A 12,986-nucleotide genomic window follows, 5' to 3' on the forward strand; every position below is an offset into this window, starting at 1 on the left:
TGTAGGACTTGGTTCGAGTATCGACAATTTATCGAAACTGTCTTCGATAGTAGTTTTACTATTTTCTAGATCCTGCAAAGTCGTCAAGCCAGCCTCAGTTGTTGAATCTTCTAGAGTTGTAGGAACTGCATTAGTCACTGAATCTTCCTCTTCTTCTTCAGGTACCAAAATGGTTGAAGATTGAATCGTACTTACAATTTTAGTTGGAGAAATTGTAGCTTCATCATTAAATAATCCAACAACATCTCCAGATATTCCATCAGGTCCAATAGTCTGAGTTACAACATTCGTTTCAACAACTTCACGACTAGAAACACTTGATGTACTTTCTTGGAAAAACGTCGTTAAATAAGTGTAAGTCGTGTAGAGAGTTTTGAAAATAAGTTCAATTTCTTCTCGTTTTGTCGTTGGATCTTCATCTTTTTCTTCTTCTTTAGGTGTCGATTCTGAAACTGCTGAAGGTGTTGTCGCTGTAGAAACTGATGAGACCATCACATCCACGGAAAGTGTTTCTGGTGTTCTTGTGGATGTCGATGATGACTGTATATCAGTTGTAGCACTTGGTAAAATCAACTCCGTAAGATAAGATACTTCGGACGAAATTACTTCTCGTGATTTAACTGACGTTGTAGTAACATCTTTGTTAGTTTCATCAGGAATGAAGAAGGTTGTAAAGTAAGTAAATGTTTTATAAGCAGTAGAAGGTAATAATCTGGTAGCAAAGTCAAGTTTTTTACCGCCATTTTCAATGTTATTTTTATCTGAACCTCCTTTAACACTGCGAGCTTGGGGATCACCAACAATATCATTAGGAATTTCCGGTTCCATTGGAGTCGTTTGAACGATGTTAACAGAATTTTCTGTTGTTTCTTCTATAGGTGTAGTCAGTTCATTATTGTCAGCGGAAATTGAAAGCGTTTCATCTTTATTTGGATTTATTGTCGTTATATCCATTTTTGTAGTTGTCAAAAGCTCATCTGTATCTTCTTCAGGTTTTATCGTCGTATCGTAAGAAACAGTAGCTTCATCAGGGAAAAAGTAAACATTCGAAGATGTGTGAATAATCTGAGCGTAATTTGTACCAACATATGTACCATAAATAAGGCTTTTATAATGTGTTGTTGTACCATCTAATGAAGTCGTTGAGTCAACAACCTTGAGTAACCCAGTCGGCTTAAGACTTTCTGTTTCAGGAAGTAAAAGAAGAGGGGTAGATTGAGAAGAAGATAATTCTTCTGGTTCTTCTACCATACTAGGCGTCAAAACACTAGATTCTGGTTGTTTGTGTCCATTAATAGCATCCAGGAGTGGATCTGCTGTCTTTTCATTTTGCACAATGCTCGTGGGTTGAATCATTACAGCACTTCCATCACCGGGTCTCAAAGTCGCATCACCTGTGATTTTCGTTACAGGACGAGGAGAAGGCGCAGGAGAAGTACTTGGTGAAAATACAATAACTGTGTCGCCGACTATCGTTGTAAAATCAGCAAACCCATAGTAAGTAACTGTACTGAAAGATCGTAAACTTTCTTTTTTAACAACTGGACGAGCCGGTTGTTTAAAAATTTTTGGTGCCCGTGGCTTAAAACTCCTCGTTTCTTCTCCATTATCTTCATTTAAACCAGAATGGGCACCAATGAGTCCGTGAGTAACTGTGTACGTTGGTAAGTTGGGTGTGCGAATTTTGGCAGGCTTAAATCTTTGATTATCAACGTTAAATTCCCGTCTCATTTCAAATATATCATTTTCTTGATCATGAGGTTCATTAGAGCTGCTTGATGAAGATGATGATGATGATATTTCTTGTCTTATTATTGCTTCTTCACGTTTACCCGCAGACAATGAAGAGTCTTCTTCTTCGATAATTCCACCGAAAAGTTTCCATTCGTCTTGTGGCGCAACTCGTGATGGATAGACAACAAACGGTTTAACTTTTGATGACTCTGGTGTCGATAAACTAGGATCACTATTACTATTATCTTTGTCGTAAAAAACACGACTTGATGTGGATAAAATACGTGCATAACCACGTCCATCGTCTAATGTTGTACCTAGAACTTGAGTCGCATATTCTGTACTAGCACCATCTTGAACAAATGTACGTGCTGTTTTTCCGATTAACCCAACAGGAGAACCTGATTTACCTGGACGAGCGGATACAAGAAGAACTGTTGTCAAGTCTGTGAGTTTAATTATTAAATAAATAATATAGGAATAATTTTAATTACAATTTATATATAATTAAATAATTGTCGTCAAGTCATTTATACAATTGTTTTATAAGTATTTTCATTAAAGATTATTTAGTTTGGTAGTCAATAAGTAATAATAATAATTATAATAATAAATATGATTTTTTGTACAAAAGTCGTTGTTAGTAAATGCATTTACGTGTTGTATTAAAAATTATATGTTTTATTTTTATATTTATATGTAAAAGTAGTATCGGAGAGACGGAGGTGGCGGGCGAACGTTGGAGACAGACGGCATCCACAGTTGTTGAGAAGAAGTTGAAGAGGCAGGGACATGGCAGGCGGGAGCAGTAACAGAAACAGAAAAAAAGAGAGAGACGAACTTTAGCAGACGAGCCCAAAAAAAAAAATTGTTTATTTATTTATTTTCATGTGTATGTAAATGTGAAATTATTTTTATGCTCCATCGAAGCTTTTAACCACCTCCTCATAAATCTTTAGATAATTAGAGAAAAGGGGGGCAAAATAAGTTTCTTTAAATTAAGTTTGTTCAATTCTGTGAGAGTTTTCTAAATGTTATAATTATAAGTGGATCTTATTGATGATAAAAATTTACCGACCAAAGACAAGTGAAAGAAGTATGGAGAAATTTTTTTTTTTAGAAGACTCATTGTCCCCCCTTTCCCTTTAATTTTTATACACTTAATACATTATCAATTAATTAAATTAATGAAATTTTTCAAAGCTGCCGATCTATCAATTAATTAATCATTTATTTTAAGGCTACTTTTATCGACTGATTAATTGCTTAGTAAAAAAAAAGTAATTTATAAATAAAATAAATAGAGAAATAGTTCTTTTGAATAATTTGTATAATACAGAGTATATATAAATAAAATAAAAGAAAGTTAAGCTACATTGTTATTATTGTATTAATTGTAAGTGGTTCAAAGTAAATAAGTAGATGCATGTATAGATTTATTCAATTCATTATTTTATATATTCATCTAGAGTATTAATTTTACAGTCAGACATCCTTTGATAATTGTTTCGTATCAGATCAGTTAGTTGCAGAGAATTAAAATTTACAAAAGTACAAAGATGATGATGGTAAAGTAAATTATTAGTTAAATGAAATATGATTGATATTAATGAAATGAGGATATGTTTATGTATACTACAAAAAAAAAATAATATAATCTTACAAAGAAAAAGGATATAAAAATAACTGCATTATGCGTCAATGAGATTAAAAAATCTTAAGAAAACGTATTGTATGACCTGTTCTGTAATATATCTAGATGATGATGCAAGAGAAGAGAAATCTTGAGATATTAAATGACGAAAATTAAGAGCGGAAAAGAAGAGCAAGCAGGTGGCAACTGTCCGATAACACAACCTATTTTTTTTGCACATAGAAAACCGTAGCTTAATAATTCAATATACATTAATTAAAAGTTGACAGATACTCCCTTTTTAAATTAATTTAAAGTTGATTGCTTACAGTAAGTTATAATTATGTTCAGAATACTATTGTGGTGCGACTGTGGCATAAATCATGCAATTTCAATTATAACTACCCGCTTAAACCATGCAATAATTCTGCAAAGAGTTAGAAAAAGACCTACCATTTCGCCCATCTTTATCCAAGCCGGGAATATCTCTTTGTGATACTGCATCATCTGGAAGTAAAAAACGACAATTTTACTTTCATTTCAAACATAAAGACAGTTTTATTAATTACACATTAATTATGATATAATTATAATTAAATTGTAATGAACGTGTGTAATTACAACTTGAGTTGTCTCAGTTAAATATTTTATTACTACAGACCGTTAAAGTATGTTGTATATTCTAGAAGTGTCAAATGGGACAAGAAACTTAAAGATTCATCAACGGCTTGAAACGACCTTGTACATACTTATTTTTTGCAATACACTAGTATTGACCGTGAAAACCATTCACGTCTACGATGTATTGACTTGAAGAAAAAGAAGATAATGTCGAGGTCAAATAGAACTAAAATGAATCTTGCATTTAGGATACGTAACCAATGCAGAAGAGTTGTATGTGTTGATATAATGAACAAATATGGAAATTAGAGAAGGTCGAGAGGACGTTCAAGTCACGGGATCGTTAGACAATGCCGAAGATGTCGCAGACCCTCTACTTGACGTATACAGTTATTTGACCGACTCACGTTGGCAAGCGTAAAACTCGGTTGCGCGTCTCGCCGGTAAACTAACATTTTTTGCTTTTCTTCTTTACGTATCGTTTCTGATGTTTCCTTTATCCTTATTTCAGACTATTAACATTAATTATTTTTGTTGAACAAAGTGCAAAATATAAATTCCAGTCATTAAAAAATTTTTATTTTCATTTCTTTCGAATATTTGAGCATTATAGTTTGCAACTAATTATCGAAAAGTTTATTTGAATTTTTTATTCATTAGCTGGCTGACAAGTGAATGGAGCTTTATTTTAAAGACGCTAAAGGTGGTCTCAGTAACTTTTAACACATCCCAAGGGAAGTAACATAAATACAACTTGAATAAAAAAAAAGTCTATTCAAGTGCACTAAAAAAAAATTAATTTAAATCAAGAGGGAAATTCTTAAATCAAGAAAATTAATTTGAAGAGTTTTACTGTCTCAAGTTGAGAAGAAAAATTCTTGAATCGAATAAAATTTATTTAAATAAAGAAAAAAATCTTGATTCAAGAATTTTTCTTCTTATAAGTATCAGAATTATGAAGTTCTTTAAAAAGATTTTTTTGTTTAAGAATTTCCCTCTTGAATCAAGCTAATTTTTTTTTTCAGTGTGCATAAAAATTCTCCAACTGTCTGATTTTAATGAATGCTGTAAATCAAAAGGCTATTAATTGATATCATCATCAATAGTGTTCAATTTTTTTCTTAATAATGAGAGAAGAAAAGAGTGAAGTGAGTCGGTTATTGAGCAACTCGAATGTAAGCGAGGTCAGTAGGTATGCGACGAGGTTGAATAGATTCTCGGACACTAGACCATCATCATCATAATCAGCACCAATAGCCGCTGGTTAAGTCTCTTCCGCTCGTCGGCCGGGTGTGGCATGGAAAGGATCGAGGAGCGCCGGTAAACACAACTTGGCAAATATAGTTAGATGTCCGTTGGTCGAGGACAGTCTAGTCAGTTATAGTCAGAGAGTAGACTGGGGTACCGAGGCTACCAGGTCGAGTCTGGTTCATTCATTCGCACCGATCGATTAATCGTCGCTTGCACTAGAAGGACGGCTATTCGAGGATGTTGAGATAAAAAAAAAAAGATCAAGTTTACTGAGAAATACCATCATTTGTCCCTTGAGTCCTCGTGACCGCAACCCACGTGCTATAGAGCAGATACAAGAAAACATCTTTGGTCAGATTGCTTGACTTTTTTTTTTCTCATCCAAACTTATGTCTGGCAACTGTTCGAGCACCATAATGAAATTGGCACGGTTGAAAGTCCTTGAACTATGAATCTTGCTAATAAATTATGAAATATTTATTAAACTTAATAATAAAGTTATGTCTGAAGAATAAGTGCAATTGAATAGCAAGAATATCTTTAGGGCAATGCGCTCATTTCCCGGTCAGCGACTCAGTGTTAGAACATAAGCGAGATAGCAGGGCATGTACGCAATATTATAAAAAGCATTAACAATAGAAGTTATGTGCCTTTTTAAATCTACATTTCATCTTGTTATAAATAAATTTATGTACGGTTGTATGCAGTATACATTTATAAATATATACAACACAAATTTCTATTAGTTGCATACATCAAATACGAGTATATAGTGATTATGTGACATGGGCGAGCCGTTAAAAGAACACCTCAAGAGAGATGATGAGAGAGAAATCGCCACGTTCGACGACAAACGGTCGTCGAATTATTCAGTAATTTATTTTGCAACATACCGTACAACAGATGCTGCTAACTTATAATTTCAAGTGTCAAGTGAATTTGAAGTTAATAAGATGCATGTTGCAAAATGAAAATTGACAAATTTACTTATAAATTGGTCAAGTACAAGAGAGCAATAAATAATAATAATAATGGAAGGTAAAAATTTTTTGATAAAACATAATATTTTATTTAATCGTTTATTCTTATGTGCATAATATGAGTATTAATTTATAGGTCAAGTGGTTCCGTGAATTTTGTATCAATTGTTTGGAGAAGAAAAAATTGCATTTATAAATTTAATGTTAAAATAATAAAAACACCTGTGTATTGGACCAATCGAGTTGTCGATTGGGCTGCAACATAATGTTTGTAGTCTACAGTGGAGAAAGTACCGGATCGTGAGAACTCGCATCGAGAGTATTCTCAACACTACCGATATACGAGACGATTTATTCATCTGTTTGTACATTCACGCAAAACACGTGCTCACGCAATTGCTTATTGTGGTCGAATAAATTCAAATAATTTAATTGTCCAAGACACGAGAATCACAACTATCATCCTTTAAGTTTAATATTAAAATACAGCTATGCTATTTTATTAAAGTATACAAGAAATTTTAAAACAGTAATAAACTTATAAGTATATATTTCTGATGATAATAAAATAACGTGGATTAAATCCTGTAATCATTTTAAAAGATCATGAATCTTACGCCACTATCTTTGCAGAGAATACACTCATATATATTGAGTGCCTTTCTGTAAAGTATCGGTTACTATATTATTTGTTAAAGCACTTAACTTGATTCTAGAAATAAAACGATAAATTAAGTCGATAAACTACTTGTTTACTTTAAGATAATCTAAAATTAAATCCTTTAATGTTTAGTGTGGTGGGTAGTTAGAATATGAAAAATTTTGGCTAATAATGCTGGTACAAATGCGGTCATTGCAAGGCCTTGTAACAAATCCCGTTAGTTGATAAATATAAATACTTTTATGTTCACACTCTCTTTCTTCCCCCACCGATAAAATATATATGAAAACATATATACGCAAAGATATGAACAATTTATATGCCACATATATCTAATTAATATTTTTTTTTCGCTGAAAACGTATGTGGACAAATTTTTATGTGCTTGCCTATATGTTTTAATATAGGTAGAATATATATATATATATATATATATATATATATATATATATATATATATATATATATATATATATATATATATAATATAAATATTTATATATGAAAAAAACTCTGAAATTCTCCGAAAAACAGTAAGAAGTAATTTGACTAAATAACTTATTCAAGTTGTTAACTTGCCATTTTTAATCATATTTCGATAGTAATCATTTATATTTTTTAAGCAGATGTCATAGAAAGCTATCTATTTATATATATTACATTAGTCTTCATGTCAGAATTTACTTAAAATTTTATCATTATCTCCTAATAGCTAAATAGATGAGTAAGTCTCAAAAATTGAATTTTTGAAAAAAAAAAAATTTTATTAATATGAACAAAATTAAAATTTTGAAAAAAAATTTTCTTCATCTTTAATTCATTTATTTATTTATGTAATTGAATATAAATCAACAACTTGCGCAGATAACGAACTAGTTAAAAGTAGACGGATTAAAATTTTACACTGTGTAGTATTCTCGAGATCCATTTTTACAGAGTGTATATGTCATTGGCACAGGAAACGACAAAAAAAAATTAAAAATATGTGAATTAACAAGTGTCAGTTAAAAGCGAAGACGGAAAAATAATAAAATTAAAATGCATATAACATTCTCACTACTAAATCGTTCATTGTTCGTTGATTACGCGAATGCGGAATCACTCAATTGTGTAAGTTGTGTCATCATGAGAATGTGCAAATGGAAGAAAAAAGAGGAAATGAATAAAATTAAAATAAAAATATAATTAATGTAACTTATAGTAACTTATATAGTTGTAGCTTAATAGCTTGAAGTAAGCGGGAGTTATTTAGGAAATAACTTTATAATTTACATATAAGGTAAAAGCCCCAATAGATGATCATATACTGGTACATGATCATATATTGGGGCTTTTACCTTAGATAATATATTTATATATAATATATTTTCTGACTTTATATTGCGATGTAGTGTTAATTATATACGTAAAAAGACAGTATACTAGAACGTGAGATGTATTTATAACATATCCTGTAGTCATGAACAAATAAAAATTAGGAGTCTTAAATAAAAATAATAAACAAGTACATTACTTGTAAAATAAAAGCGAAGAGATATCCAACATTTAGTTACATATATCAATAATTAACCATCAATAGCTTCAAGTGAAAGTTTATAACAGTTCAATCTGTTTTAAATTCAAAATTATTATTGATATTAAACTAAACTAATTAGTTATAAAAATTAACTATTATTAATAACACTAACAGACCGTGTATTGTTACTAACACAATTATTAAACGAGATTTTTAATTATTTTATTTTTACAATTTTTTATGAACTGTGACAATATAAAAGTAATTCGTGGTTTGAATTATTTTATTTGTTTAGAGATAAAGTTTCGCATTTAATACAGTAGAAAACAGAACAAATTGATAACAGTAATTATTCTGTGAAGGTCTTTAACTTTGCTGTCAGCGAATAACCACAATACAATATTAATATTAATCGGATGAAAATTGAGTATAGACTGACTTGGGGTAAAGTCAAAAAGTAATTCGCACCCCCTAAGTTTTTTTCAGGCGCCGCATAGACGATGATTTTTCCGTCAACTAATTTATTATGCACCCATTTTCTATTCTTCATTACTAAAAATATAATGAACGTTTAACATGAGTTCTCTTTTTAACAACCCCTATGTAATTATTGAATAAATAATATATACTGTAATAATATGTTACTATTGCTGGAAACAAAGAAAAATATAGAATTACTATTATCGAAACGTTTAATAATAGAAGTTCTGCGAATTCATATTTTTCACTCCCTTACTAGTCTTATCATAACAAAGAAATTATATTTACGTTGAGGGAATAAATTATATTTATACTTCAGTCATGGAAGGGAGATTACCTAATCCACATCGTCGATTTATCGACACTTGTGTTTATGTCTTGAGGTATAATCATATAATATGATATGATAAAATGATAGTTATGTAGTGTAAAAAAAACTTTACTAAGTGAAAGAGTAATAAAATAATGAATACTATTTATTGCAGATACTGTGGTGTTTGGCCACTACAACCATCAGCACATATTTTGTTGAAAATATTACATTTTATTTTCAGAACATTTAATTACGTAGTTATGGCGATTCACTTAGCTTCGATACTTGCTCCTGCTATATATCACAAGGGCGATTTAGTAGTACTCGGTGATGTTGGAGGATGGTTCATTGGTGGATCTATGTCCTTTTTAAAATTTGTAAAGTTTACAGTATCATACAATAGCATAATAGATCATATCGAAAAAGTATTAATTCCAATAGATATATTACAACAATCATCCGGTAATATTAATTATGTTAAATGAATAAAATAATTATAAAACTAACTATTTTAAAATGTAAATTTCAGATAGAGGAATGGTAATAAATATCAAAAGCTATTCTCAGCAGGAGAATATGGAAATTAAATTATTTACGTCAGCATGTGGTTTTCTTGTACTTGCAACTATATTTTTTGGGCTCAGACAAAAACCAGGATTACTTATTAAAGCTCTCTATCCATTCGAAACAGATCATTCACCTATTTATGAAATAGTAGCATTCATTCAGATTTATTCAGAATCATACTTTTTTGCAATTATAATTGCAACTGATGGAATGGTTATTGCATTAATCAGATGGACGACTATCCATTTCACAGCTTTAGCAGCGAATTATAAAAACTGTAATAGTAAATTGATAAAACGTGCTACTATAGTTTCAATAAATGAAACTTGGGAGCTTGCCAATCAATATAACTCCTCAAAATTAAGTCCTGAAGATTTAGAAATAAAGTCGTTTGTTGCTTTTGAGAAACATGAATCTGAAAACAGTGTCGATGATTTCAACTGGAGATATAAAACCTGTATTAAACATCATCAAAGACTTCTTAAACTTACAATCGACGTTAATATAACAATTAACCTACTTTTATTACTTCAATTTTCAGCTAGTTTAACTATTGTCTGTTTATGTGGGTTTCAAATAATATTGGTACGACTATTCATATTTATTTAATTAAATAAATTTATTTTATCATTTTTTGATATCTGATTTTTTCATTTTAGAATTTAAATAACTCATTTAGAGTAATGCAATTCGCAGTATTTGTTTTAATTGCTTTGGGAGAATTATTCGTTTTTTGTTGGTATGGTAACGAATTTACTCATGTGGTAAATATTTTAATATTTTCTTAACATCGTTTTTTAAATAAAAATTTTACGTAGTTTAATCATTTTAATAATTATATATTAGACAAATAGTTTGACGTATAATCAGTGGTCATCTGGCTGGGAATATATTAACGATTCTACTAATAGTGATAAAAAGCAAAAATTACACAATCTTATAACAATCACTATGCTCCAAACAATGCATCCTATTGAATTTAAAGCAGTCGGTCTTTTTGTTTTATCCACTGCAACATTTCTCTCGGTACCTAACGTTTAATTTTCAAAATATACAAATAAAACCATTTTCTTTTTTGTTTTTCTGTTATAGGTTGTCAAAAGTTCATACTCGGTGTTAGCTTTGTTAATGAATATGAATGACTAAAAACTATTTGCATCAATTGTTTCAAAAAATATCAGTTTAGTATTTTAATAAATTCACTAGAAAAATTAACTGTGCAATGAATTTATTTCGACTATCAAAAAAGAAAAAATAAGTGTTATCATCCAGGACAATTCCGCTTTTGGCATTCTGTATTGAAATTAATTCGCAACTATGTTTTAGTTTCACATTTATTAAATAAAGATTGTCTGTCTGAGACGAAAATTTTCACTTTTCTAAACTGATGAGCACCGGTAAAATTATTCAACATACACCTATTAACTGTTTTTTACCACTACGAATATTGTGAGATTTATTTTAACTTCTACATAATTATATTTATTTGATTTATAATGAAAAAGAAAAAGAAGAAAATGAATCGTTAAAGTAAGATGAAAAAATATGGAAACACGAGTATGTAACAAATTTATTGATAGACGGGGGATAAGTCTAAAATTGACACCAGTTATTTTTACAAGATTCCATGCATATGAATTATGATCTAGTTATGAAAAGTGATATATACATAATTTTAGGAGAATCTTGACATATAATACGGTATAACAAAATTTTCATTAATTTAACACAAAAACAAAGTTTAATAATATAATAATAATGAATAATATTAATTACAGATGTAAAGTGATTCCAAAAGGAAAGAAAAAGATGTAATAAATTTCCAAGAGGTCGGATGATACTTTTTGTTTTATCTTTCTGCCTTTCGACATAAAATTCACTATACCACACAAGAAGAAATTGAATGAAGTCAACAACAACGTTTAGAGCTGTTGGAATTGTTTGTTTAAATTTATCAGTTCGAAATATGAGAAGAATTTTTTGTGTAAAAAAAAAATTTTTCAGATTCGTTAACAAATAAATGTTATTAATCATTAATGACATGTCAATTAATATTTTTTAATAAGCTAAATCTTACAATATTGATTACTTAATTGTTTACGGGTATTTTTCGTCAATCATTATATCTTGATACCATCTAACTACATCAATCTTGTAGTAAAGCAAATTACCTTCAATATATATAGTTAAAATTTATACTTTTTAAGTAATGTTTAAGAAAATTTAAGCGAATGTAGAACAGGCCAAATGTTTTGCTGTTCAATACAAAAAATTTGAAAGTTACCATTAGAATGACTTGCGTCTATATTTATCTATCGATACCAACCAAATTGGATTGAATTCAGAATGATACAGGTAAATTTATTACTAATCATAAAGCCAGTATAGCTGATCAACACGAATTCTTTAATCACTTTTAGACTCGACCCAAATATCAGCAAACTTATGAGAGACTTTCTAAGACAAGGTAAAGAGAGACATATACCCAATAGATACAGAAGGTCGTTATTTACCATGAATATTAAATACATTACTAGATTCTCATCGAGGATCATACACCTTTCTCCTTAATTTCTTAGATAAATATCACAAATAAAATATTATGCCTTATACTATATAAATCGTGAATATTTATATAAATTTCTGATACCAATCGTCCCTGAGTCACTATAATTGTCGATTGACATCATAATAATTCCTTTCTATTCAATTCACTCTAATTTTTTTTCTCACCTGTTTATAATATAGCAGCTACTGAGTATTCAAAAAAAAAAAAAACGGGTTGTTACAGAACAATTCACTAAAAAACAATTGTTATAATTTAATTCACACTTACATCATATTTTTCACAATCATAATCGCATTTATCGTCTATCGCTGTAAAAATAAAAATTACAATGCCTTAACGTTTGTTTGCATTTTCTTTCGTTATTTTTTAATTTTTATGGAGATTGTTTCAGATTAACAAGCGGTTGGTTCATTGTAATAAGCTTACATTATTTTGATGGTATAAGCAATAATATTGAGGAGAAGAAAAAATAAACAACGTTTAAAAAAACGTCAAGGTTGCGAGATTCGAGAGGCAGACCAAACCCACTTTCAAAACTCAGCTCGACTAATGATGAAAATTAAATAGTCATCGGCTTGATTACAACCCTTTCAACGGCTGGTTCCTGTAATTCTTCTACAATATCTATAGGATACTGTTTGGCTACTTTACCTATACCGGA

General features: G+C 29.9%; 2 protein-coding genes across 2 annotated transcripts in view; one reads left to right on the forward strand and one right to left on the reverse strand.

Annotated features, from left to right (window-relative positions):
- LOC123274530 overlaps positions 1-12,986 on the reverse strand; it is a 53,195-nt gene that overhangs the window by 18,779 nt on the left and 21,430 nt on the right. Inside the window, exon 2 of the mRNA XM_044742228.1 lies at positions 3,821-3,874. Within this exon, the coding sequence (XP_044598163.1) occupies positions 3,821-3,874 (54 nt within the window). The remainder of the gene's footprint in view (positions 1-3,820; positions 3,875-12,986) is intronic.
- On the forward strand, positions 9,094-12,223 carry LOC123275398 (putative odorant receptor 92a). The gene is made up of 8 exons (XM_044743500.1): positions 9,094-9,259; positions 9,362-9,651; positions 9,719-10,341; positions 10,416-10,520; positions 10,603-10,782; positions 10,849-11,457; positions 11,535-12,111; positions 12,177-12,223. The coding sequence occupies exons 1-6, from the start codon at positions 9,198-9,200 to the stop codon at positions 10,900-10,902; spliced, it is 1,314 nt and encodes a 437-aa protein (XP_044599435.1). The 5' UTR covers positions 9,094-9,197; the 3' UTR covers positions 10,903-11,457; positions 11,535-12,111; positions 12,177-12,223.

This window comes from Cotesia glomerata, linkage group LG1, assembly GCF_020080835.1.
Source record: "Cotesia glomerata isolate CgM1 linkage group LG1, MPM_Cglom_v2.3, whole genome shotgun sequence".
Classification (NCBI taxonomy): Eukaryota; Metazoa; Arthropoda; class Insecta; order Hymenoptera; family Braconidae; genus Cotesia; species Cotesia glomerata.